The sequence below is a fragment of the Balaenoptera physalus genome (assembly GCF_965194825.1).
Source record: "Balaenoptera physalus genome assembly, chromosome: 13".
NCBI classification, from domain to species: domain Eukaryota; kingdom Metazoa; phylum Chordata; class Mammalia; order Artiodactyla; family Balaenopteridae; genus Balaenoptera; species Balaenoptera physalus.
Genome location: NC_138892.1, coordinates 10,401,224 through 10,429,154, shown reverse-complemented (window position 1 = coordinate 10,429,154; position 27,931 = coordinate 10,401,224). Strand labels below are relative to the sequence as shown.

The window sequence follows — 27,931 nt, the reverse complement described above, 5'->3', positions numbered from 1 at the left end:
CTTGCTGATGGTCCCAGGCCTCAGCCACTGCCATCCCTCTGGCTCTAGGGAACCCACAGCAGAAATGAGCCTGGGCCAGAGATGGGGGGATACAGCTTGCAGGAGTTAGGCCAGACCTAAAGACTTAACTAAAATGAGGGATGTGAGGGGCTGGGAGTGAGTGAGGCCTCCCAGGGAACTGCCGGTGACATTTAGGACCTTCTGGACTCCCTTCTCCAGTGGGAGGTCTCCATCCCCACCCCGTCCCACCCTGTCCCCCAAGTCAGACTCCACCAGTCCCGCTGCCGTGTCTCACTTGCTTTATTTCTCACCGTTTACAAAAGTTAAACAGGGGAGGTGTGTGGGGCAGGGGAGGGGGTGTGCAAGGGGCTCCTCCCCACTGGGACAGAGAAGGGGGAAAGAGGCTGGGGGGCATGAGGCAGGCCCCCAGGGAGAGTCCGGGGCCCCTGGAGGGGAAGAAATGGTTCTGTCCCCCACTTCCGGCTGCTTTATTTTGAAGTCCCCAGACCCCAGGCCAGTGCCTTTGGAACTGCTCAGGCTGGGGGGTGGTCTGGGGAAGGGCAGCTGCCCCCGGTACCAGGGCCCCGGCTCCTTGGATCCACTGCTGCTGCTTCTGCTGCCGCCAGCTCTGGGCAGCCCCTGGGCAGGTGTCGGGGGGACGACCTCAGACCCCTGGTGGAGGAAGGCACCTCAGCGGATGAGGGGCGCTGAGCGGTCATTGGTGACGGTGGGACGCAGCTTTACGGTGGCAAAGGGGTTTGTGCCCCTGTTGGGGGAGAGGAGGGGGTGAGAGGGGCCCAGGTCCCCAGCTGGCTGTGGATCCAGGGAAGGCAGCTGGGCATCTGAGCCAGGTGTCCCCCCCACCTCCTGTCCCTGTCGGGTCACCTCCACTCACGCCCACCTTTGTCTCCCCTCCACAGCCCTCTGCTGAGCCCAGCCCCCTCTGACCCTCACCCAAGGACTCACCGAGGGAAGAGCTCTGGGGGTTGCTGCTCCCAGGACATGAGTTTCTGCAGTGAGCGGGGAGGGAGGGCCAGGTTTGGGGGGGAAGGAGCAAGCGAGCCCCCGCCCCTTCCACCCCCCAATCCAGCGGGGCAGAGGACTGGACCAGAGGCCCCTGCAGCGCCAGGCTTCTGGGAAATGAGGTCCAGCGTTCCGAAACCCAAAATGCTGTGGGTTTCAGACTTGAGGAGCCTCTGGGCCAGAGTGCCATCTCCCAGGGCTAACACCGCCCCCAGGGGAGGCCTTTTCCAGTGCTCCCAGCAGGAGCCCGGGGCTCCCATCCACTAGAGGAATGCACTCCCCCCACCCTCCACCCCAGACTCAGAAGCCCATCCCACCCCTCCCTGCACAGATGGGCAGACTGAGGCTGGAGTGAGAGGGTCCCCTGCCAGACAGCCAATGGCAGGGCAGGGAAGGTTACCTGGTCTCCAGTCTTCCTGCCCACTGGACCACCCCAGGGTTGAGGGCAGACTGGGAGAGGGGGCTCACCTTGATGTCACTGGCCGCCCCCATGCTGCCCATGCTACTTCGGCGGCTGCCAGGCAAGGGTGTAGGTGCGGGGCTGGGGGTGCGGCTCGGGACCCGGCTTGGGGTTCGGGAGCGGGACTGGCCATCCCAGTAGTCTGAGGAAGCTGCGGAGTTGCCTGGCCGGTCCAGGAGGTCATCAAGGCTGTGGCTGCCCCGGAGTGGGTAGGACCTGAGCCCAGAGAAAGGAGGGACGGGAAGGGGGTCAGGGGTCAGGCCCTGCTGCAACCCCCACCCCCCACCCCATCTGCTGGGCTCCTGAGCATCCTACATCCTCCTCCCTTGCCCCTGGGTGAAAGGGGACTGTTGGCTTGAAGGCAGTCCTGAGAGGAGGCAGAGGGATGGACACAATGACCTTCACATGTAGAGAGATGGGGGTGCCCTTTCTCCAGGAACTGAAGGAGGTTGGGCTAACTCAGGACTGCAGCTCAGAGATGCCCTTCCTGGTGGGTGGGGCCACCCCCCCACTGGAGTCCCCGCCCCTGCCCCATCTCTGACCACAGCGGTACCTGGAAGGCAGCTCATTCATAGGGCTCATGGGGTTCACGGACGTCACTGGGTTCAAGGGGTTCGTGGGATTCACGGAGGTCACGGGGTTCAAGGGGTTCACGGGATTCATGGGCAGCTCCTCCAAAGGCTTCACATAGGCCTCGGGGAACCAGCCGCTCCTGTGGGGTGGAAGCAAAAGGCCCGACAATGGTGGTCAAAATACCATTTCTAAGAGGAGCAGACGATTACTGGGCACTGCTGTGTGCCAGGCCTGGCTCTAGGAGTAACTCATTTCATCCTTTGAAGGAGGTCTTTCCCGACATTCAAAGCCACCCATCCAGCCTCATGTCCCACCAGGGGCTGGGGCGCCTTAGAGAGGAGGAACTGGAGATCCAAGAAGGAAAGCATTGTATCCAAGGACATGTGGTGACCAGCTTCATTCCCTACTTGCTGAGTACCCACCACACGAGGGCCCACGGAGAGCCAGATGCAGTCCCTGTTCCCCAGGGGCTCCCAGCCAGCCTTGGGGGGGAGACAGACCCGCAAACAGATGATTACAAGGGTGAGGCAAAGGGGACCGGTGGGGGGAACCAAAGGCAGCTGTAGGGGCCCAGAGGAAGGGGAACCAGAGGCGGGGGTGCCTGGCTACCAACCCCCCACCCTAGGCCCCCTGGTCCCGGTGACCCCAGGCACCCTGCTCTTGGAGTCTTTGTCTGGCTGGAGGCTCATTACTGCATCTTCAGAGCAGCCAGGGTTGAGGGAGAGGCACTATGATCCATGTTCCTTAGCCTTTTCAGACTCCACGGAACCCATCAGATTCTTGCAGAACATCTGGGAAAGTGGTCCCCAAACAGCCACCTTAGATCCCCAAACCCGATCAATAACATTCTCACTTATAGGTAACTGGAAGCTATTTCAAGTCAAACTGACAGAATAAAACCATTTCAGAACGTTTTACTTCTGTTTTCACCATAAAGTGCCTACTGATGAAACTTGCCATTGTTTTCCCTAACCTGAGTCACAGAAAGAATAACGATGTCCCAGGAACGCGGTTTGAGAGCTCAGATCTAGGTGGTTTTATAATCAGGTCCCCAGGAGGTTTGCTACACACCTGTTTTGGGGACTTTCAGGGCAGCACCCTGCTGCCCTCTGACGTGGGTCTGCAAAGCAGGTGTTTTTCCCACTACTCGTGTTCTTAGTCGCGTCTCTACCCACCGGCTCATCTTTCCATTCCTGATCCATGCAGTCGCCTGCCATCCACCCATCTATCTACACGTCATCCCATCCGTGCATCACCCATCCATGATCCATGTGGGCAACCACCCAAGGACCACCAATCCACTAACCCATCCATCAGCACTTGCCCACCTGCCCGCCTCTCTATCAACCCACTCACACACCTCTCCAATCACCCATTAGTCTATACACGCACCCCACATCCGTGCATCCTCCCATGCCCCCTTCCATCTACCCATGTGCTCACACCATTACGCCCTCACCCATCCTCCACCTGTCCATCTACTAATCACATGACCATCCTGGCAAGCACCCTCACACGCACCTGCTGACTCCCCTGTCGACGCTCCATTCATTCATCCCCTCTTCTTGTCCTCATTCATTCCTCTCTCCTTAGCCTGAGTGGGCGTGGGTACCACACAGTCTCTTGCCCATAAAGCCCTGCGGTGGGCATTGCCCGGCTCCAGCAAGCTCCCACCTTCCCCTTTTTCTCTGGTAGAAAGAGTGATCCCTGCTTTCCTCCAGGCTTACCGCGACTGCAGTGTACTCCCTCGCCTCCCCCTTCTACTCACGGTGTCAAAAGCAGCCCCAGTTTATGTTCTTCAAGGATTTCCACTGCGCCTGACTGCAAGGAGGTGAGCACACTCAGCTTGCAAGGTCCCAGCACCGCCCCTGCGCCTGGCCCCGCTCCCTGTCCTTTCCCTCCGTCAGAGGAAACTCTGGCGGACTCTCTCAGGGTAGAAGGCAAGCTGCCCCCTCTCTCAGTGTAAAGCGCACAGCAGGTGCTCAAGCAGTAGGGTTTCTGTATTGTTCCCCCTTGTGAGAGAACCTTCCCATTCCCCATCCTCTACCACCCTCTCAAGGGCCACCACCCTGAACTTGATAAAGAGACTCTTCCTACCCTCGTTGAATGGATGAGGAAACTGGGGTGGGACGAGGAGGGGATGGGGGATGGGTTGTTCGAAGGCCCAGGGACAGCCTCCAACCTGGAAGACTCAGTCGCAGCTGAAGCCCAGGCTTTCCGGTCCTCCTTCCAACCCACCCTGCGCCCCGAGGCTCCTACTCACGTGGATGAGCCCTCCAGCTTGCCATAGAGCCAGCCGTTCTGGGCCTCCGGCACCAGCACCTCCACAACGTCTCCGGCCGAGAAACGCAGCAGCGTGTGGTTGGCGCCCTCCGAGTGGGAGACCAGGGCGCGAACTCGCCGGGCGCCGCCGCCGCCCCTGCAGCCCGGGCGCTCGCCGAAAGAGTTGGAGCGCGAGCGCTCGGTGCTGCTGCTGTAGAGCGAGGCTGCCGAGGGGCAGGAGAGCGCCGCGGCACGTGGGTGGGAAGTTCTCCCTGGCGTCTACCCTCGATCCCTCCTGCTGCAGCGCAATCTCGGTTCCTCTTCCCGGCCCCGGGTCCCCAACCTGGGTACCTGGCCCTCCCTCTGCGCTCCGGGGGCCGGGGGTACTCACAGGCGGACGGCGTCCGAGGCAGGGACCGGCGGTCTGGCTCCAGCTGGGACGCGGATCTCGCCTCAATGGGCTCCGGGCCGTGGGAGCCGGAGCCGTGCCGGCTGCGTGGGGAGCCGAACTCTCCCAGAGGCCTCTGGGGCTGCGAGGGGAGACGGGCAGGGGAGGGTGGGGCGGGGAGGGGCGGGGCCGCGGCGCCCTAGTCCAGCCCCCACCCCCAGTCCCAGGCGTCGGCGTAGGGGTTCTCTGGCCTGCGGCCGAGCAGCCACGGGGGTGCCGAGGTCGCGCCGGGGCGGAAGGGCCGGCCGAGGGGCGCTTCGTAGAACGGGACCCTCGGGGGGAGGAGGCTCCAGGCGGAGGGCCTCAGGCCCCAGGGCCCCGCGGAGGGTGCCGGGGGCGGTGGGGGCGCGAACGGCGGCGGGGGCGCGAATGGCGGCGGCGGGGGCGCCCAGGGCCTCACCATGTCCAGGCGGGTGGGCGTCAGGCGGCCCGAGGGGTAGGGCGGCCCCAGCACGGGGCCCAGCAGGCCCGGGGAGTGGGCACGCGACGGATTGCGGCTGGCCTCCGACTGCTCCTTCCACAGCAGCACGCGGTTCTGGAGCATCCCGCGGGCCTGGCCGGGTTGGGACACGGGGGTCAGCGAGATCCAAGCAGACCCCAGAATCCCGGGGACTCAAAAGTGGCACCCTAGACCCGGGAACTCGGGCCCTGCAAGCTGAGGATGACCGGACTTTCCAGCTGGAAGGAACCAAAGATCGCTGTGGTCACTTTGGGTTCACCCGCTGGCCAGCCCTCCCGGTCTTTTGTCAGAGGCCCCTCACTTTTCCTGGAGGAGTTTCCCCTGACCCGTCTCTCAGTCTTGTGCTTTGATGGCGGCTCTCCCACTGTCTGATGCAGGGGCAGGGCTGCAGTCCAGGCTTGGCTACAGAGACGGAGTCAGGTATGTGCACCTACCCAAAAACTGTTACCAAAGAACCCAGTCCCAGAACTTACCCTGGAATAATCTGGAAAAATATATTCTCTCACCTCACGGGGTTTGCTAAATGGATAGAGTGAAGCCGGCACAGGACAATTCAACTAAGCAACAGACAGTGGCAAATTTCTGATGACATCCTGTGTGCTCCTGGATCCAACTGTACTTGAAACCCTTGAACTTCCCAGTGACTAAAATAATGAACACCTTTTCTGTTTAAGCCAGTTTGAGTAGTTTTCTAAAAGACGCCTTCCAAATAGTTTTTCCTTTAGTCTACGTAAGCATCCCTTTTCTAGTATCCCCAATACATGGGCATCTAACTCTGCCTGAATACCTTCAAGGACAGGAAACTCAGCCACTGCCAACATAGTCCGTAACAACTTAGGGTGGGAAGGTTTTAAATGTTAGACCTGCTGTGTGTATCAATCATGTTTTTAATTTTCTGTATTTTATGATGCTTTGACATCGTGGGGCCTTGTTAATCTGAAAAGACTGCACCTCACAGGGCTAGATAATTCCTCGAGATAGTAAACAGTTTGCTTGGAGCACACCTTTCATATGCAAACCAACCAACCCAAAACCCATATCCCCGATCACCTCCTTCTAATTCACACACCAAACCAAAGTTTCCCCTGCCCTAAATCACCCAAGCCAGGTACCAGACAATTAGAATAACCCCTATAGCCCAGAGCCCACTGAAATTATTCAAACCATCCAATCCTAAACTTACTTAAACTTGCTTACCCTTCTTTGCCCATCCCTTCCCATGGAAACCATAACAAAGGTTCTGGGCCATGCTTTCCCCTGGCTCCTTCTGCCTCTTGACCAACCCCCAGTACTACTCCCATGTGGCCCTGCGTAGTGTGTCACGACCCTTTCTCTTGGGAAGTGTGATGTGTAATAAAACTTTTCAGTGGCATTGACCTCTCTGTGTTGTCACTCAGGTCATCCCTGGTACAATCAAAGCACTCTGCTCTCCAGTTACCAGTGTCTCTCCATTTTCTACTCCAATACTCGCTCCCTCAAGGCCAAGTTCAGGATTGTCACCTTAGGAATAATAAAAGCTTCCCTTTGCTGAGCATTTACTCTGTGCCAGGCCCAGTGTTAAAGACTTTACCTCCATTATCCTATTCGATTCTGCCAGTAGCCCTGCGAGGTAGGTGCCATTATTATCTCCATTTTATAGAAGAAGATGCTGAGGGTCAGAGCAGTTAATGACTGGCTCGAGGTCTCTCATCCAGTAAGCAATGGAGTGGCCTGTACTCGTCTGTCTTGAGGAAGCTTCCTGTGACTACATTTCCAAGATTTTTCGCTTCAGTCTGGCCCAGCTGCTGAAAATTTGATCTCAGGCAGCAAAACAGAAAGGCTCAGCGCCTCAAGTCACAGGAGCAACTAGTCCAGTTAGTGGCTAGGTGGCCGCCCCCTCTGTTGCCTTGCATAGTTAATTAGCAAAACAGCACAAAGACAAAACTCCAAAGGCCTTTGTGCGCTTGTTTCAGAGGCAGTAAGCAAAGTGAGACCATTAAGTTTTGCTTATCGTATTTAAAAAAGGGTTTTTGTCCAATTTGAAAGTGCCTGCCAGGGTGCTAGGGGGTCCTCGGAGTAATGGCCTCAGCACCGAGTCCTGGCCTGGGCGGCACTCAACTTCACTGGCTCCCCTCAGCCCTGCCTTTAGGCAGTTTAGCCAGTGGTTGGGAAGAAACATAGAGGAGACCATGGGAGAATGTTAAAAATATTTACAGAGTGGAAAAGCCATTCTGGGACTTCCCTGGTGGCGCAGTGGTTAAGAATCCGCCTGCCAATGCAGGGGACACGGGTTTGATCCCTGGTCCGGGAAGATCCCACATGCCGTGGAGCAACTAAGCCTGTGCACCACAACTACTGAGCCTGCGCTCTAGAGCCCGTGAGCCACAACTACTGAGCCTGCGTGCCGTAACTATTGAAGCCCGTGCGCCTAGAGCCCATGCTCCGCAACAAGAGAAGCAACTGCAATGAGAAGCCCGCGCACCGCAACGAAGAGTAGCCTCCGCTCGCCGCAACTAGAGAAAGCCTGCGTGCAGCAATGAAGACCCAACGCAGCCAAAAATAAAATTAAAATTAAAAAATTAAATTAATCATGTAAGAAAAATATTAAAAGAAAGAAAAGCCATTCTAAGTATGATACAAACCCCCTAAACTATAAAAGACTGATAAATTTGACTAAATAAAAATAATTTTTTTACCATGGCAAAACTCACAATAAGCAAAATCAAATGATAAAGGACAAACTGGGAAAATAATTTGCAACTCATCACTATGAAAGGGCTAATTTCAGTAACATATAAAGGGCTCCTACAAATTCATAAGAAAAATGGAGGAAAAGATACTGACCTGTCACAGTAAAGAAAATCAAATGGCTCTGAAACATGAAAAGATGTCAATCTCACTTATAAGACAAGCATAACAAGTGTAGAACTACACTGAGATACCATTTTTATCTTTTTGATTACCAAAAATCAAAAAGTTTGCTCGCATACTGTTGTCAAGGAAACAGGGAATCTCCGCCACTGCTGGTGGAAGTGTAAATTGGTACAGCCAATGCTTATATTCCTGGACTCACCAATCCCATTTCTAGGCATTTATCCTAGAGATGTACTTACACAACTGCAATAAACCCAGAGAAGCTGACGGTGAGGTAGAAAGGCGTGTTATTGACTAGACTTGGACTAAGCAAGGACCGATTATTGGAGACAGATGAGAAAGACACCTTACTGTGCTCAGGCACTTAAGAGTTCTTTAAATCTTGTGCATTCTGCGTATAGATATACTTAACAGGTAAATATTTATGCTTCACTGTCTTAGGAGTTAGATCTTGTATGTCCTAAAGCCCAGCTGGGTCAGACAACATGCTACCTATTCCCCTGTACCTAGGGGAAGTCTGGTTCATTCAATCCACAGCTCCCTCCTGAGGGGGCGATCACTCAGCAGGAGGCAGCCAATGGAGGGGTCAGCTCTCCTCTTAATGTTGGAGGTTAACTGTTCAAGACACAGGCAGAAAGGAGTTTCCTTCCAAAGAAGATGTACACATGGCCAGTGAGTACAGGAAAAGATACTCAGCATCGTCAGCCATCAGGGAAATGCAAATCAAAACCATAATGAGATACCACTCCACACTCACTAGGATGGCTATAATCAAAAGGACAGACAGTCACAAGTATTGGCAAGGATGTGGAGAAATTGGAAACCTCATAAACTGGTAGTGGGAATGTAAAATGGTGAAAGAGTGTGGAAGTTCCTCAAACAGTTAAACATAGAGTTACCATATAATCCAGCAATTCCACTCCTATATACTCATGAGAAATGAAAACACACGTCCACGGAAAAACTTTTACATGGATATCCATAGCAGCACCGTTCATAATAGCCAAACAGTAGAAACAAGCCAGATGTCCATCAATCGATGAATGGGTAAGTAAATGTGGCATATCCCGATGATGGAATCCTATTTGGCAATAAAAAGGAATGGTGTATGGATACATGCTCCAACACTGATGAACTTGAACAACATGATGTTCAGTGAACGAAACCAGTCACAAAGGACCACATATTGTATGATTCCTTTCATATGAAATTGCCAGAAGGGGCAAATCTATAGAGACAGAAAGTAGATTAGTGGTGGCTTAGGGCCAGGGGGAATGGGAGGATCAAGGAATGACCGCTAAGGAGTACTGATTTTTTTTTTTTTTTTTAGCAGTAATGAAATGTTCTAGACTTGAGGCAATGGATGCACAACTCTGTGAATATACTACACCGCTTTTTAAAAAATATTTATTTATTTTGGCTGTGCCGGGTCTTAGTTGCAGCATGTGGGATCTTTTAGTTGCAGCATGCATGTGGGATCTAGTTCCCCGACCAGGAATTGAACGCGGGCCCCCTGCATTGGGAGAATGGAGTCTTACCCATCGGACCACCATGGAAGTTCCTATACTACACCATTGAACTGCACACTTTAAATGGGTGAATTTCATGGTGTGTGAATTATATCTCAACATAACTGTTTAAAGGAAGAAGAAGCAGCTCCTCCCTGAAGGATCACTCAGTGGGGGTGGGGTAGGGTGGGAGAAGGCCGAGCCCTGAGCCCGGGACTGGGTGCGGTGGTGAGAGTGGGAGAATGTCAGCCGGGGATGGGATTAGTCACTGGATCCAGCCACGTCTCCCACCTCTGCTCAGCACCAGAGGGTCCCTGGGATCAGAAACAGAGACTCAGGGAGGACCTGGCAAGGTAAGGACCCCGAGGCGGGGAGGCGGGAGTCGGCTGCTGGCTGGTGGGGGCAGCTGACAGCAAGCACTCGGGTCTCCTGAATGGGAGCCTTTGTTTTCATCTTTGGAGGGGAGAGAGCAGGGGCAGGAGGACCTAATCCCACTGGGCTCCTGCATATGCCAGGCTCCACCATCGCACCAACCTTCTGCAGGGCGATTATTTCCCTCCTTTTCCAGATAAGAAAATGAGACTCAGAAATGAAATCACTTGCCAGAATTTGCAGCCAGGGCACAGTATTTGGGAAACTGAACAAGAATACAAAGAAATGGATATAGAAACTAAACAAGACTACAAAGAAATAGAAAGTAATGGAAAGAGCAATGAGGCTGGGGGAGGGGCAGAGGAGCCCATGTTTGTGGCATCAGGAAAGAGAGGCTGGCTGGCTGGGTGGGTCTCTCTCAGGTACCAAATAGAACCAGAACCTGATATGTCATCTGGGCTCAAAGACTATGTGTTGAATAAATGAATGAATAAACAAATGACATTGGAAAAATGCAAGGATTTTTAGGGAATGATGGAAGGATGGTTTCCCAACAGCCCTGGCCCCTCCCCTCCTTCAGATTCCATCATCCCTCTCCCCAGAGGGGTCAACAGCTGGGCCAGGCCAGGGAGGTGGGCAAGTCCACATGCAAGAAGGGTGATTGGGAGGCTTTGGCCCCTGTTGGACTTTCAAAGAAGGCAGGACAGAACTTTGACCACCAGTGGGCTGGCAGGGACCTGAGGATCTGCAAGTGAGAGGCCAGGCAACAGGGCTCAGGGGCCTGAGCAGTGCAGTCACAGAGACACTTGGATAGGGCAACATCAAGTGTCCCTCCTGAGTGTGGTCTGAGAGGGGCTGCTGGCTTTCCTGAGTTCCAGGCATCCATAGGCTTGGGCAGCTGCTAGCCCATAAGGTACTTCTTTGTAATTTAGAAACAGATGTTCTGTCTGGATGGACAGAGCCTGGTGGGTACACATTTGGTGAGAGAATGGCCTCTTTTTTAAAAAATTTTCTTGATAAATTTTTAAAAATTGAAGTATAGTTAATTTACAATGTTGTGTTAGCAAAGTGATTCACACACACAGACACACACACACACACACACATATATATATATACATTCTTTTTCAGATTCTTTTCCATTATAGGTTATTACAAGATATTGAGTATAGTTCCCTGTGCTATACATTAGGTTCTTGTTGTTTACCTTTTTTATATATATAGTGGTGTGCGTATGTTAATCCCAAACTCCTAATTTATCTCTCCCCCCACCCTCTGCTATTGCCTTTGGTAACCATAAGTTTGTTTCTATGTCTGTGAGTCTATTTCTGTTTTGTAAATAAGTTCATTTGTATCATTTTTTAGATTCCACATATATGATGACATATATCATATCATATATCATATGACATATATATGTGGAATCTAAAAAATGATACAAACGAACATATGATATTTGTCTTTGACTTACTTCACTTAATATAATAATCTCTAGGTCCATCCATGTCGCTGCAAATGGCATTATTTCATTTTTTATGGCTGAGTAATATTCCATTGTGTGTGTGTGTGTGTGTGTGTGTGTGTGTGTGTGTGTGTGTGTGTGTGTGTATATATATCACATCTTCTTTAGTGGATGGCTTCTTTAGAGGATGGCAAAGGTAATGATGCTCCTTTCTTCAGGCAAACACAGTCTACACCAGTATGTTCAGCTTGGAGAGCAGAGCATAGCTCTACTCTCAGCCAGGCTTCCTTGTGCAGTATACAACCTGCACAACCTTCCCTAGCAGTCCTGTCTGCTGTGGCTCTCCACATGAGAGGCTTATCCCTCTCCCTGAGGCTGAGTAACAGCTGATGCTTGCAAAAGGAAGACCTGGGGCAGAGTGGGGTCCCACTGGGTAGAGATTGCTCCATTCTCCTGTTCCCCCCACATTTGCCAGCACCACTGCCTGAGCCCTTGCAGTTCAACTCAACCCAGAGTGGGAACAGGACCATGAGGAGGCAAAGGAAAGAAACAAGGCACCTAAGAGGACCCAGTGGTCAGCGAGGAGAACACAGCAAACCACCCCGGCAGCTGAGAGGAGGGAGTGACAAGCTTAACAAGGACTTGATAAGGGTACTTACTGCAAAACAAAGACCTTCTTACCCAGACAAAGCATGATGTTAAGATTTAAAATTGAACAGATGAACTAAAGAGAGGACAGTCCGGGGTGGGATAGGGTGGGTGGGAGGGAGATGCAAGAGGGAGGAGATATGGGGATATATGTATATGTATAGCTGATTCACTTTGTTATAAAGCAGAAACTAACACACCATTGTAAAGCAATTATACTCCAATAAAGATGTTAAAAAAAAAAAAAAGAGAGAGAGAGAGAGGACAGTCCTGTTGAGAACAGAATCAATCAGTCGCCTGCAGATCAAGGAGGAGAAATATCTCAAAATACTGAGCAAGAAGAAATGAAATAGACATAGTGGGGGAGAAGATGGTCACAGATGTGGAGGCTCAAATGATTGGAGTTCCAGAAAGAGAAAAGGTAATGATGGCAGAGAGATAATAATTAAAGAAACAGAAGAGGACATAGCTCCCCAGACCTGAAGAAAGACTTGAGCCTGCAGGCTGAAGGGCCACCGACAGGCACTCATCTAGGTGGTACCTGGACAAGTTCCCGAGTCGCAAGGACACAAAGAAAATCTCCAAGCATCCATAGAGAAAGAGCCTGTTACTTAAAAGGGAAAGGAGACAGACCAGCACCTGACTTAGCATCTACAACACCGAGCACTAGAAAACAGGGGCAAATCATCTTGGACCATGAGAAAAAAAAGGCTGCAGCTCCTTCAACCAGCCAATAGGCCCTCATCAGCAGGGTAAAAGTGAGACATTTGCAGAGATGCAAGGATTCCGACAGTGTATATGCAGAAAATACTCATGCAAGTTCTCCAGCCATGCCAATTAATCAAAACAGAAACCTCAGGACAGTGGGAGGTGAAAAGGATTGAAAACAGTGGTAAGCATTGTATGTGATCCTATGTGTGGTGAAATGTTAGTAGACGATGGTGGTGCACTGGCAATGGTAATACATGTAATCTAAGTACAGATTCTTGAAATAGAAGGGCCATGCTGCAAAGAAATGACTAGTGAGGGTCTGGAACTAAAAGTCCTGGAGTTTCTTGGCAAAACCAAGAGGTGGTGGTTTGGGAGGATGAGAAGAGGAGTAAAGACTTTACAAGCCTCATCTTAGAGCACCAGGGAGGGCAGGAAAATCCTTCTCAAGGTCTCCTCTTATGGGGTGAGGGCAGCAAAGGACCAAGTAGTGTCAGTGTGTGTGGGGGGCATTATTTTTTGAAAAACATAATAGACAAATATATATGATTATGAGGGTCACAGAGTGAGGTCATCATGAGCAGAGATGAAAAGAATAGGCTTTCCAAAATAATAAAGGGGAGAGGGATGTGGAATTAAATAAATTAAATGAATCTCAGCTAAAATTGGGGTAGGGGCAGGCCTGTAGGGGGAGCTCACATACCCTGCTATGTAGCCTCAATTATTCCAAGCAGGAAGAGAAGCAAGCCTACATCTCCCACAGGAAGTTGTTGCCTACTTTGTTATCCAGCAGCAGCAGAAAACTTCTCCCCCAACCCCCACCCCTGTGACAGCCCAGCCAATCAGACTGTAGCAGCCCAACCAATGAGAAACCTCCATACTTTGGACTCCCAGCTTCCTCCAATGGACTCTTTGGTTATTACAGCCCCTCCCAACTCCTCTCTTTTCCCCATAAAAGCAAGCTGTCAGTCCTTGTTCTCTGGATTTGCGTGTAGTCTGCCATACTTCACATAACGTGAATTGCAGTTCCTCTGACTATTCCTGAATAAACTTGCTTTTGCTGGCAACAGAGGAATGTATATTTTATCAAACTGACGAGAACAAGAATGGGAGAAAAAGAGGAAACGACAAAGTAAATACAGTTAACTCAAGTTATCCAGAAAGAATAGAGCAGGTATATCAGTTGTTAGGTTAAACGGGAATGAACTGAATTCTCCTATTGGAAGACGTAGACTGTCAGACTGGTCAAAAGTCAAAACTGAGCTATATCTTTGTAATATAAAACACTTAAAGATAAGAAAAGAGAAAGTAGGAAGGGCAATATTAATGTCAAAGTGGAATTAAAAGTATCAGACTGGATTATGAGATATATTATATACATAAATGACAATATTTACAGAGAAGGTATAATAGTCAAGTCATAAACCCCACAGCACTAAACAACATGGCAGCTAAATGCAGAAAGCAAAATCCACTAGAAATACAATGGTCTGGCAGATCAGCAAAGCAAGACCATAGAAGATTTCAATACGATGATAAAATTAATAGACAGTAATTGAATAAACCTATGAGTTAATGATTTTGTGAATAGTGAGTGTATGTAAACAGGAATGAAAAAAATAAATGGTCCATACATGAATGAATAAATGCAGGAATTAGTTAGTGAATGTGAGAATTTTAAAAAATCATGACTATAAATGAATGAATATGTGATGATACGAATAAAGAAATAGATGGAGAGAGTAAATAAGTAAAATAAGTATCTACAGGGTGGAAGGAAAGAAGGGAATGGGGAGGAAGGGAGGGGAATTCTCATGCACAGCCAGCTCACAGAGAGCACAGCCCCCAGAAGGCTTCATTTAGCTGTCCCCCAGCCCCAGCTCACCCGGCCAAAAAACTGCAGGAAGGTGTTGGAAAGCAGCAGGTGCTTCTCAGCCAGGAAGCGGTAGCGCCGCTTCTCTTCCAGTTCAGCTGCCCGCTGACTCTCAGACACGAAGGCCTGCATCTGCGCGTGCAGCCGGTTCACGCTCTCCTGGGGGAAAAGGGGATTCTGGCTGGAGGCAGGGGGTGTGTCCCTCATCCCACTCCCGCGAGTGCCAGCTGTCTGAAGCCTCTCTCTCCTTCCTGAACCAGCCACCTCCTCCTGGAAGCCTCCCCTGAGCACCCAGCCTGCCTCGCTTCCGGGCCTGCCCTCCCATGTGTATCCTCATCCTCATGAGCCTGGGTTCTGCCTGCCCTCTGGCCCGGGCACTTCTCCCAGGTAGGACTGGTGTCTGAGCCATCCTTCTGTCCCCAGTGCCAGGCACAGGGCCAAGCACAGAAGTGAGGCCTGAGAGAGTTGGTTTAATGAAAATGCAAATTAATTGATTAGTAACCCCCTACTTGGGAGCGAAGATTCCAAAGAGGAGAGATATGAGCTTATTAAAGGAGCCAGAAGAGGAGGCAGGAAAGGAGATAGAGGTCTTGGAGACAGAGGCCACGGATGGGGCCCTGAGCTCGGGAGGAGGGGCTGGCCTTAGCCAGGGGGCAGGAGGGAGGGGGAGTGTGGCGGGGCTGCTGGTGGATTCTGCCTTTGCTACCTTGATCAGGAGCAGCGTAACTGAGGGCCTCAGGTTTTCTCAATGAAGTAGAAGGCAAGGAGGCCAGGGGAATGTGGGGAGGGCCAGGCAGTGACAGGACAAGGAGCGGCGCTGAGGGTGTCCCTGAGACAGTGATGCCCACACGCCAGGGCCTGGCTGACCTCTCCAGCTACGCTTGCCACACCGGGTGGGGCAAGACACGCTCCTGGAGTTGGGCCGGTGCTGGGTGGGAGAGCTCCAACGGGTGTTGGGGGTCCCCTCGGAGCCCGGTGTTGTCCCCAGCCCCTGCACCTTCATCTCCCGCGCATTCTTGTCCCTCTTGCGCTCCATACGCCACAGCTGGGACATGCACTTCTCCAGGTTGGCGGCTCGGTGGCGGTACTCCATCTCGTAGTGCTGGCGGCTGTCCTTGGATGGGGTGGAGAGAGGAGGGAGACCCCTGTGTCAAAGAGCTCAAGGCACCTGGCTTATGGGCCAGAGTACTGGACAGGGGCAGGGGGCTCAGCTGGGAACATGTATAACCTGGGGCCAGTCAATGCCCAGCGCTGGCCTCAGTGTGCCCATCCCTCAAAAGGGGAGAGACGGTCCTGCTGGTGATGGGCTGGGGGGCCAGGATGCGTGGCCAGACTCACTTTGATGAACTGCATGTCCAGCTTGGTGTTCTTCTCCATGTGCTGCAGCAGGTCTCCATGGAATGTCTGCACCTGTGTGGAGTGCAGGGTGGGGGTGATCAGGGCGGCCCTATCATCCCCAGGCCCCAGCGTTCCTTGCACTGCTCACTCCAATACATTGCCCACTGCATTCCTAACACACCAGGCACCTCGCCAATCATCAGAGAAGTGGGTAAAACAAGAGCACCTATCTGGAGGGAGGATTAAATGGTTAAACATACAAAACATTTAGTGCAGTCCCTGGCTTGAAACACATCCTCCATAAATGTGTCGACATCTTCCAGTTCTTAGTCTCAGTCTGTGCCTTGATTATGCCTGGAATTTCCTACCAATCTTCAAATACCAGCTTCACTGCCCCCTCTGCTGGGAGGCCCTCCTGACTCCTCAGGCAGAATTCATCACTCTCTCATTTTGTTTCTGGCATGTGTACAACTTGTTTGTTCATTGTTCGCTCCTCCAGCCATAAGATGGAATTTCTTGCCGGGCCCCTGGTCATAGCCCGTTTGTATGGGCAGCATGAACCAGGTCTGTCCCATCTCTGTGTCCCCGGCAACGTGGGCTGGGCCTGGCCCAGCGAAAGAGCTCACAACTGTTGAGGGCTTCACTGGGGTGGCAGGTTCCTGGGACAGGTGAGAAGGAGGTTGCTGACCACCTGGGTGACCAGGAGGACCAGGACGGCTATTGGGCTCAGGCTCAGAAAAGCTTCGTTCTAGCAGTTTTGGTTCTGCCTCCAATTTGCCCTGTAACTTTGGATGAGCTGCTGCCCCTCCCTGGGCCTCAGTTTCCCCATCTGTAATGGGAAAGTTTTGCCCAGATGGTCCCTAAGGTCCAGCCCTAGAACCCAATGAGCTTGATTCTGTGGGCCTCGGTGGTCAGCTGGCACGTTCCCCTGTGTCCCCCATCAGTGCTCCCTGGGTCACTCCGTGTTGTTAGGACATCAGACCTAAATCCTTCCATCTGTACTCTTTGCAAAGAGGAACATCTCCCATCCTGCTGCCGCTTCTGGGGACACTTCCAACTCTGCTCAGCCTTCTCTGTCTGCCTGGCCTTTCCCCTCCGGAGTCCCTGCTCAAGAACCCTGGGTGGGGGACTTCCCTGGCAGTCCAGTCGTTAAGACTTCGCCTTCCAATGCAGGGCGTGCAGGTTTCGATCCCTGGTCGGGGAGCTAAGATCTCACATGCCTCGCGGCCAAAAAACCAAAACATAAAACAGAAGCAATATTGCAACAAATTCAATAAAGACTTTAGAAACAAAAAAAAAAAGAACCCTGGGTGGATCCTGCCTCCTGCCACAGGGGTCCCCAAGCTGTGCTGTGGGAGCTCTGTCCCTCAGGAAAAGGAATGCTGGTCATCAGGAAAGACCAGTAAATTATAAAAGTTCTCAGTTTTTCTTCCACAGTTGTTTCTGAAACCTTGCTAACTGCTGGTCTATAAGGGAGCTTGGGTGTGGCCCCCTCAGGACTAGCCGGGCCTTAAACCCCTGAGTGTGACTGCCAGTGTGTGTTTTTGGGGGGGGGTGCACGGGATCAGTGTTACAAGCCTCTCTGAGTCCCTATTTCTGCCCCATGGGGGCCCTTTTCTGCCGGATCCAGGCAGTAAGGAAGTGAGCCTTCCTGACCTATACCTGCGGGACCTCCCAGTTCAAGGTTCTGCTCTAACACAAGACATTTGTTCCTGCAAACTGCCACATCCTGCCAAATCGCCCAATATAAACAACAGGGCTTACGGAAGATGCAGGGTTGGGGCTGATGCTCAAAACCCAGGCAACTTGGCAACCAGAACACTAATAGAGACGGTGAATGGAACCTGGAGAGATGAACTTGAACCACGCCCAAGGCCATGGAAAATATTAAAAATGCACAAAACCAATAGAATGGACACACTGGCAACACCTGAATTACTGCAGAGCTGGCATGCTGAGGTGATGCAGGAGGAGGTGGGGCTGTCGTGATGGTGGAAATGGGAGGCTGCGACACCCGCCCCCAGCTGAGAGACCCGGGAGGCTGGGAGTGCTTGTCCTTCCCAGGGAGGCCTGGGTGCAGGAGCTCTTTTAAAATGTTCTTAAAATACAGCCTGAAGGGCTATTGCTGTCAGTGCAGCAGACAAGTTGGGGGCTTTACCCTTCTTCCTAATTCCTAATTTTCCCCTCCCCTTGCCTAGGAAACATCACTTATGAACAAGCCACCTTCCACGTCATAGGATACGGCTCCTGCTGCTTCTAGTCACCTAGGGACTAAGTCACGCCACGGAAACATGCATTAGAGCGGGACAGGTGGATTGTAATTCTTCTCATTACCAGGGCTTGTCTGTGATCGCCAACAGCACAGAGGACACAGACCCAGGATGCCCCAATCAGATGGGGCCCAGGCATCAGTGGGTTAACGGAAAGTCGTTGTCAAGCTCCTGAAGAAATGGATCTAATAAGATGTTGATACTTGAAGAGAACTTTGAACTCTTGCTGTGGGGGAACCACAGGACTGCCTATAATTAGCCAGTGGCTTCTGAAACAAGGAAGTCACCAAACCCAGGGCAGGCTGAGGAGTTCCCAGCAAGTCGGAACAGAGGCTGCCGTGCCCTGCTCCCCTCCCCCTGGGACACGCTCCATTAGCGGGGTCCTGTGAGCCCCTCAGTACAGAAGCTGAGAGCAGACCCACTGCTGAGAACATGCACGGTAAGTTCTATGTATCGAGTTATTCCAGTAACTCGAGAAATCCTTTTGCTTTTGATACAGGAAAATCCCTTTGAAAGGATTGTCTCTGTGGGCTGCCCCCAGCTCCTTTCTTCCTATTTGCTCTTGAACACCCTCCATCAGGCTCCTGCCCCACCACGCCAGCAAGAGTGTTGTTCTCAAAATCACCGAGATGGCACCTCGCTAAGCCCCATGATCAATTCTCAGGACTCACCCAACTTGCCCCTTCATCATCATTGGACACAGTTGGCCACTCGCTCCTCCTGAGACAAGTTCCTCCCTCAGCTTCCAGCCCACCACCCTCTCCTTGTTTTCCTCACACGCCCCGGCTGCCTCTTCTCTGTCCTTTGCTCAGTCCCCCTCATCTCCCTGGTCCCTGAAGGTTGAGTTGCCCCGGGGCTCAGCCGTGGGCCTCTTCCCTTCTCTATCTACACCACTCCCTTGGTGAGCTCATGCAGTCCACTGGCTGAGGCCTCCCAGATGTATGTCCCAGCCCAGATCCTCCCCCAAACTCCAGTCTCATCCATACGACAATATGGGCTCCATTCAGCCAAGAGGAAGAGACAAATATTGAAGATAGGCTATGAAGGTCTAACACGCAGATAATAAGGGTCCCTGAAGAAGAAACGCAGAGAAAGAGAACAAAAAAAAAGTCTAAAAATTGTAATTCAAGACAAGTTTCCTGAAATTAAAAAAAAAAGAAAGATTTCAAACTACATATTGAAAGAGTACACCACATAACTAAGAATATTGTCCCAGACTGATCAATATCAAGGCATAGTCTGGAAAAGTTACTAGATTTAAGAAAAAGAAAAAAATTGGGCATCTAAGGCAAAAAAAAGCAAGTGATTTACAATGGAAGAAATAGATTATCAGACTTTTCAACAGCAACATTCAAGATGAAAGAAAAAGAAAGAAAGAGAAAGAAGGAAGGAAGGAAGGAAGGGAGGAAGGAATGAAATGTGAGCCAAGGATTTTATATCCAGCAAATCTGACTTTCAAGTATAAGGAGAACAAGCTGTTATCTTGGTGTCAGAACTCAGAGAACATTGTTCACATGAGCCCTTCCTGTGGGGACAATCAGAACAAGGCCAAAATGACGAGCAAGACATGGACATGGGGTTTGAGATGAACATTAAATATGTAGTTACTTGTAAACAAAGATCAGTGAGGGTGAAAGGGGAGCAAGCAAGGTGCAGCAGCTCTGGGTCCTGACAGTGTAGACAAAGCGCAGCTGCAGATACTGAGTTTTTCACACATTGAAGATTTGTGGCAACTTTACATCGAGCAAGTCTATCGGTGCCATTTTTCCAACAGCATTTGCTTACTTTGTGTCTGTGTCACATTTTAGTAATTCTCTCAGTAGCTCAGACTTTTTTATTATTGTCATAATCTGTTATGGTGATCTGTGATCAGTGATCTTTGATGTTACTATTGCAAAAAATTACGACTTGCTGAAGGCTTATATGATGGTCAGCATTTTTTGGCAATAAAGTACTTTTAAATTAAGGTATGAACATTGTTTTTTTTTTTTGACATAATGTTATTGTACACTTAATAGACTACAGTATAGTGTAGACATAACTTATATACACAGGGAAACCAAAAAATTTGTGTGACTCTCTTTATTGTGATATTTGCTTTTTTGCGGTGGTCTGGAACAGAACCCACGATATCTCCAAAGCACGCCTGTATTTTGAAAGTGGGGAGAGGCTGGGGAGAGCAAATGTAAAACAGATTTTAACAGTTTTCAGAAATCATATTGGTGGTGGTAGAATTACTATCATTATTCAGAGACTGTAGTGTATATGTAACATGAGATAAAGCAAACGGTAACTATGGGATATTCTTATTCTTTCATTCTCTGTATCCTTAAGAATCAGGACTTTTTTTTTTTTGGGCTGCGCCGCACGGCTTGCAGGATCTTAGTTCCCTGACCAGGGATTGAACCTGCACCCTTGGCAGTGAAAGCGTGGAGTCCTAATCATTGGACCACCAGGGAATTCCCAAGAATCAGGATTCTTGATGTGGAACAAAAGAGATACTGATGGAATAGGGAAGAGGTTAAGTAAAAATCTAGTGCTGAATCTGAATTGGAAGTATCAGTATGAATTTATGAAGTGTTCTATCTTTAACTATATATATTGTCACGTATGTATGTGTATATATATGTTTGTACAGATGTATGTATGTATCTATGTATCTATGTATGTATCTAGGCATCTATCTATGTATCTAGGCATATGTAGCATATCTATTATATGCACATATGTATGTATGTATGTCTGTATAGCACTGGCCACTGAAAAAGCCTAGGAGCAACAATCAACCCAATGGACACCCCTAGTGCCCAGATTATGGTCTTGAAATACCATTTTCCACTAAAAGCAAAAAATAAACACAGGGCTTCATGGAGAGATGGCTGATTCTATGTGTAGAGCAGCAAAGTACCAGATGAGGGCAGAACATCTTGTCAGGCTGGATAGCAAGGAGGCTGTCCGAACCATGAGAGTTATGCCAAAGGACTCGTGTGCCAGACTGAAGAGGCTTCTGCTGGTCAAAGAGGGGACATTTTCAACTTCAGTGAAATAATGATTGCAAAGGAGTAAAACACAACAAATACGTTTAGATCTATGATAGTGACTAGATACTAAAAAATATTATAATGATGGTACTAGTAAAAAAATAAAGCTAACCGGTCACCTTCAGAGGATGACAGGGAGCAAATTCATGATCTTGAAAGCAGACAAGGCGGGAATAAGCCTTCATCCTGTCTTTCCCATAAGAAGCGTGCCACTGGGTAAAAAATAGCACATAAGAAGAAACGTCTCTTTAGAGAAATATTGCAGTTCATAAGTGAAAGAGCAGCAGAATAGCAGCATCTTGTAACTCCCACGTATGAGTGGATGTGGACACACAACCTCCATTGCTGTTATTGTCACAAGGTGGCGGGAGCCACATGCCTCCTGATGGAAGAAGCCAGCACCCACTCTAGTCTTGCCAAATGGATGGAACCTGAGTCTGATCAAGCTTCTGGGTCCAGAGGACAGAGGAACAAGCTGAGCTGCATGAGGAGTGTTTGGAAAACCAAGTCAAGAGGTCCCAGGCCCTTCAACAGATAAATGGTAAGGAAAAGAAAGGGATGGAGAGGGAACCAGTAGATTAAAAGAGACTCAAAGACATATTTAAAAAAAGAGAGAGCAAGACAAATTCTAGCATCCAGGGACATACAATTGGGTGATCAATTACGAAGAAACACAAGGCAGTGTCGGACCAGTGGTCACTTTTGGAGGAAGAGGGGGTCTGTGATTTGATGGGGGCATGTAGAAGGGCTCCAGGAAAGGCTGGCAAAGTTCCTGACCCGGGTGGGAGTTTCAAAGGTGGTTTGCCTTATAATGATTCATTAAGCTCGAATTTGTTCAGTGACACTTTCTATGCCTGTATTTTAGTTTACAATAAAAAAGGTTTGGTTTTTGAAAACCAAAGATTTGGTTTTGAAAGCTTGAGTCAGATCCTGTCATTCCTTTGCTCAATACACTCAGAGGCATGGCTGCAGTTCCGACAATGCCCACAAGGCCAGGCCCCTTTAGCGGCTGGTCATCTCCACGCCGGCCTTCGCTGCCCCCACTCCGGCCACATGGGCCTCCTCAAGCCTTCCCATGTGCTGATCCCTCTGCCCAGAACACTCTTCCTGCAGGTGTCTCCCACTCACTCCCCACCTCCATCAGGCCTCTTCTCAATGTCACCTTTCTAGTGCTGTTCATCTTGAGCATCTGTTAAAAATTGCATCCCTCCAATACTTTCTACCCCCCTTCCCTGGTCTATTTTTCTCCATAGCTTATTTTGCATCTAACCCATCACATCTGTACTCACTTACTTGTCCTGGGTTTTGTCTGGTTCCCCCTTGGGGAGAGCAGGGGGTTTTGTCTGCTGTATCCCCAGTGCCCATAGCAGTACCTGGCACAGGGCAGTAAATAGTTGTCGAATGAATGAGCCCAAGGGGGAGGTGGCCTCTGGTGTGTTCGGCCCAGTATGGCTCTGGCCAAGGGCCCTGCCCTGTTGTCACAGCCAAGACACTGGTACCCAAAGAGGGCAGCTCTCCTTACAGAGCAGGCCTGGGTGACACTCGTCCGCGTCCAGCCCAGGTGTGCCACAGGTGACATGGAGAGCCCTCAAACACAAGGACGGGAAGTTGCAGGCTGCCAGCGTGACCCGTGCTCCGTAACTCCCCGCCCAGGCCCCAGGAGGTGGCACGGGCTTAGCGCTAAGCCTCAAAGTGCCTGGGAGAGGGACCCAGGGCCCTGGTTTTATCAAGTGTAGCGGATGCACGTTTTCTGCTGGTGAATTTGTTCCCCATTTCAACATGGTTACCAAACTGATGAGCATTATATGGTGTCCCCAAAGAGTATCCAGACCTCCAGTGGTTTCCCACACACACGTTTGAGAACCGTGCACTTCCACGATTAGTTGAAATTTCCTTCCAAACTTTCCAAGGTTCCTCACACCCGGCCCCGCCCACCTTTCCCTGTCTGCCTGCCTCGCATCCCCAGCTCGCTTCTGCCCGATGCCACACTCTGCACACGCTCAGCCCACGGCAACCTCTGGAAGGCCCTCTCTTCTCCTCTCCCTCTGGCCCAGCCCCACTCCCTTTTCAAAGCTTATTCTTTCCTTCCCAGTCAGTGAAGCCCTGCTTGGTGCCAGGTCCCTGTCCCAGGCCCTGGAGTTACAGAGAAGACCACGTCCCAGCCCTGGCACAGCTTCCAGTCTTGGCAGGGATAGAGATGGGGGTAAATTCTGCTTCTAATGATCATAGCTAAGGTACATAGAAGGCTACAGGTGCCAAGGTCAATAGTTTATACTTATTAATACAATTAATGCTCACAAGAATCCTACAAGGCAGTTATTATGATTATCTCCATTTCACAGACAGATACACTGAGGCATAGAGGTTAAGTAGCTTGTCCAAGGTCACAAAGCCAGTAACTGGTGGAGCTGGGCTTTGAACCCAGGTGCTCTGGCTGCAGAGCTGGTTTTCTTCACCACTACTTGCTAAGAATGGATAGAAGCATCTGTTGAAGTCCAGAGGGAGGAGAGACTGAACTTGCCCAGGAGTCAGGGGAGGCTTCCTGGAGGAGGGGGTGACTGTGCTGGCCAGCAGAGGTGGGGGTGGGTGGGTCCTAGGCTGAGAGAACAGCGTGACAGCAGCCCACGGTGGGGACGCCAGTCGTGTCTGCAGAGGGCAGCTCTTCCGCCTGGCTGGGCTGTGACTGGGGGTGCCAGGGAGGCTGCTGGCTCAGCAGGACCTGGAACCCCTTAGCGAGGGGCTGGGTTTAGTTCTGCAGGTGGCAGGGCCGTGGAAGGGTTTTCTCCTAGGTGTGTAAGGTCAGATCACTGGCTGCTCCCTGGGGAGGCAGGTAGGGGCAGGGCCTGATGCACGTGGGTGACAGTCCTTTCGCTTCCTGGTTCCTCCACTCACTCTGGAATCTTGGGCGAGTGGCTAGATCCCTGAGACTCAATTTCCTCCTCTGTCAAATAGAGATAGAAATGGCACCTGCCTCCCAGATTGCTGGAGCTTGAACAAGATGTGCAGGTAAATGTGCCCAGCAGAGCCGGGCCCTGGCAGGTGCCCAAAAGGGCAGCCGCTGTTGTCATGTCACCAAAGTCCTCTCTGAGGAAGGGTGTGGAGGCCCTCGTCCCCCATAGAACGCAGCCCACTCTCCCAAGTGACCCCTCCAGGCTGTGGGGTCTGGGACTCACCACCACCTCCAGGTCAGAGTTCAAGTGCCGCTGGGTGTCGGACATCTGCACCAAGATCTCACCTGGAGGCACGGAGAGCAGCAGCTTCAGTGCGGGGACCTACCCTGCCCACCCTCTTCCCACCAGAAGCTGCCAGAAGGGCCTGCCCAAGGCTGGATTTGGGGACCAAAGTCCAGGGATTCCCCATATGACTCAGGGCCTCTGGCAGCACCTGTCCTAGCCCCGGCAAAGTCCTACAGGGAGGGGAGCGGAGGGGCCCTGGCTCCAGAACAAGAGTCTGGGCTCTGGGCCTTGGGCTGCAAGACCTGTGTCTTTGGGGGGGACTTCCTGGAAGGGCCAGACTGTAAAAGGAACCCTCTCTGGGACCTGAGAATGGGGGGCAAGGCCGGTCCCGGGCCTGAGGGGAGGCACCAGGGAGGCAGGCAGAGGGGGGCCCAGAGCCTGGAACACAGGAGGAGGCCGGGGAGGGGGGAGGGGGGCTAGGAGGAGTGTCTCCCAGGCCTAAGAAGATGAGTGGGGGAGATGGAGGGGAAGAGGTGTGCCTCACCCAGAATCTGCGAGGTGGAACTCTGCAGGGCCTGCTCCCCGATCTTCTGGATGGCGTTGAAGTACACTTCTGCCGCCTCAGACAGAGCTGCGTGGAGAGAGGGATGCGTCCAGCCCCAGACCCTTCCTCCATGTGCCCCTCCCCACTTCTGGAGGCCTCTCCTTCTGGCAGGAGAGAGTGTGGAGGGGATGCCTCGGGCTCTGGCGTAGGTGTGAGAGGGACGGGGTGCCCTGGGCGGCGTGTGTGGAGAGGTGGCATTGGCCAGAGGAGGGGGGGTGGAGGAGGGGGGGTGAAAAAGCAGGGAATGGGCTCTACCTGTGGGGCAGGGTGCAGGGCAGCTGCCCCCAGCGCAGGGCCTCGGCCTGTGTCTTTCTGGGAGGGGGCGGGGTGCAGGCATCTGTGTGTGCCCGGGAGGGCGTGGGCGGGTGTGTTGTGAGGCACGAAGTGGGGCTGGGGATGGCATGGGCTCAGGTCACTGCTGTGAGGACTCTGAAATCCTAAAGGACAGGGAGGGATTGGGTGACACTCAGCTCTGGGCGTGTCCCTGGCTTGTCCATCCGGCAGGTGGCCCACAACCCTCTGCTGATTAGCTCTGGGGGTGCGGCAGGTGCTGGGAAATGGGGGAGATGGGAGCTGTTTGCACAGGCACTGAGCGAGTGGCGAGGTCTGGCTGTAGGTGGCTGGAAGGGGGGCTGGTCAGGGTGCCAGGCTGGGGGTGCAGAGGTGGCCTGGGTGTGGCAGTGGGCTCAGTGGCAGCATCAGGGTGACATAGAGAAGTGTGTGTAGTTGGGGTTTTGAGAGACTGCAGGGCCTGGCACTCACCGTGGAAGGCCCGGAGGTAGTTGTTCCCCAGGTACACCAGGTTCTCCAGGGCGGGGTTGAACTGCTCCATAATGCTCTGGAGTCCAAGGGTGGTGGGAGGGAGGGTGGAGATGGGGAGAGGAAGACGGAATGATGGGCCTCAGGATCAGGGCACCCCCAACCCCAGTGAGAAGCCTGACTCGGGGGAGCCCACCTAGAAACCTGGAGTCACCCAGAATTCTGGCTCTCGGCTGCAAGGAACTCAGAGGCCAGGATCCAGGCCGGGGTCCCCTTGGCCGGCTCCAGATCACCACCTGCCCAGCGGGAACTTGCGCCTGGAAGGTTTTCCTCCCACTGGCTGAAGCCTGTGGTCTGTCACAGCGCCCAGCTGGGCGTGGCTCAACGCTGCCTTGAGTTCAGCCGCCCCAGGGGCAAGGGCAGACCTTGCCCTGCTCAAAGAAGAGCCCCTGGGGAGCAAGACTGGGGCCGGGTCCCTTGGGCCGCCGCAGGCCATGGCCAGCTGGAGAGCACCCTGGGTAGAGGACCTAGACTTGGGTCTTGATTCAAATCTCAGCAGCCCCTCTTCTTCCCTTGGTGACTTTGAACTAGCTGTTTAGCCTCTCTGGTCTCAGTTTTCTTATCTATCAAATGGGGTGATTATTTTCTACCCCAAAGATAGGGTGTTGTGAGGTTTACATGTTGCAAGGGTCCTGCACACAGGAGGTGCTCAATAAATGTCTATGGAGACTGCAGCAACCCCCCTGGAGTCGAGTAGGAAGTTTGAGTGAGGGGCTCAGAAACCAGAGAGAGACAGAGAGACAGAGACAGGGAGACACAGAGAGAAAGAGACAAAGAGAGACTCCCCTACCCTGGGGCAGCCAGGTGGCTCTTAGGGCGGGCCCCCTGCTCCCAGCTAAGGCCACCCTGGGCCCTGTCCTGCTTCATCCAGTGTTTGGGAGTCCGTCTCAGCAGTCCTGTCACTCACTGGATGAACCCGTGCTCTGGGAGCCTCAGGTTGGGGCTGGAGTGGCCAACTGCCCCCAGGGACCCCCACCCCCATGCCCACTGCTCAGCCCAGCCTGGTTCTGGGCCTTCTTTCACGGAACAAGCTGCTGCTATGCTCACTCTCTGTCCTCCAGAGCTGGCCGACCTTCGAGCCCTGGGAGAGGGGGCGGCAGCCGGGGCCTGGGCCACGCACACACTCACCTTGTAGATGGCCATGGTGGATCTGTAGAGCTGGTCCATCTCGGGGGCCATGGAGTGGGTGCACCCGGGCACTGAGTAGAAGGCTGGTGGCGCTAGCAGGGCTGGGAGCACTGGGGGTCGGTGCCCTCCAATGCCCACTGCTCAGCGGGCTGTGAAGGAGGCTGCAGAGTGGGACCCGGAGATGGAGGGCTGGCCAAGGAGGAGGTGGCAGCTTAATTATTCACCAGCCAGGGATGTCAGAATGCGATCTGGGGCGTAACCAGACCCGGCGGGGAAGGCATTCTGTGACGCGGGCGGGTTCGTGTGACCTGCCCTTCAATTATTTACCCCTCTGAGCCGCGGACTGGTGGGCATGCGCGGATGGCCACTCTCCCGGGTCACCTCCTCTTCAAGGAAGAGCCTCTCCCAGGCCAGCAGGGACCCCTAGCTCTGGGGGACCCCCGCCCTCCCACCTGCCTACACTGGGCAGTGCCCACCCTATTGGGCTCGAGCTGTGCAGTGACCACCCCCGGACCCTCCCTGGCAGTCCGTCCCTGCAGGCGGAAGGCACCCACGGCTCGTCACTGTTCTCAGGCCCCCTCTCTGCCCTGAGCCCCTCAGACCTGCAGCCCAGCGGCTGAGGCTCCTACGCCCGCTGCCCCCCGCCCAGAGACAAGACAGCACAAACCCTGGATTTGCACAGACCTGCGGGCACGCTTTGGCCCTGGTCACTTGCTGTGTGACGGTGCCCGAGCCCCCTGCCCTCTCTGGGTCTCATCCCCTCCTCTGGCAAGTGGGGCTCTCCCTCGCCCTCCACCGTGGGGCAGGCGGGCCTGGTGGCCGCCTCTGCACACCCTCAGGCCCTGATTTGGGGAGGCCTAAAGAGAAGAGGTGTCCCTGGCCTGCAGAGCCTGGGAACCAGAGCT

General features: G+C 52.4%; 1 protein-coding gene across 2 annotated transcripts; it reads right to left on the bottom strand.

The window, feature by feature from the left end:
- Window positions 1-284: 284 nt before the first annotated feature.
- Window positions 285-27,430, bottom strand: BAIAP2L2 (BAR/IMD domain containing adaptor protein 2 like 2). 2 transcript variants are annotated; one of them, XM_082420045.1, is made up of 14 exons: window positions 27,027-27,430; window positions 25,842-25,917; window positions 25,020-25,106; window positions 24,473-24,534; window positions 15,989-16,060; window positions 15,648-15,764; window positions 14,663-14,809; window positions 5,167-5,319; window positions 4,710-4,848; window positions 4,320-4,542; window positions 2,037-2,195; window positions 1,492-1,699; window positions 967-1,010; window positions 285-766 (listed from the first exon to the last, which is right to left on the bottom strand). In XM_082420045.1, the coding sequence occupies exons 1-14, from the start codon at window positions 27,075-27,077 to the stop codon at window positions 691-693; spliced, it is 1,614 nt and encodes a 537-aa protein (XP_082276171.1). In that variant the 5' UTR covers window positions 27,078-27,430; the 3' UTR covers window positions 285-690. The 2 variants fall into 2 exon arrangements, with proteins under 2 accessions (XP_082276171.1, XP_082276172.1); XM_082420046.1 differs by lacking the exons at window positions 25,842-25,917; window positions 27,027-27,430 and having other exon boundaries at window positions 15,648-15,759; window positions 25,020-25,045.
- Between the last annotated feature and the right edge of the window lie 501 nt (window positions 27,431-27,931).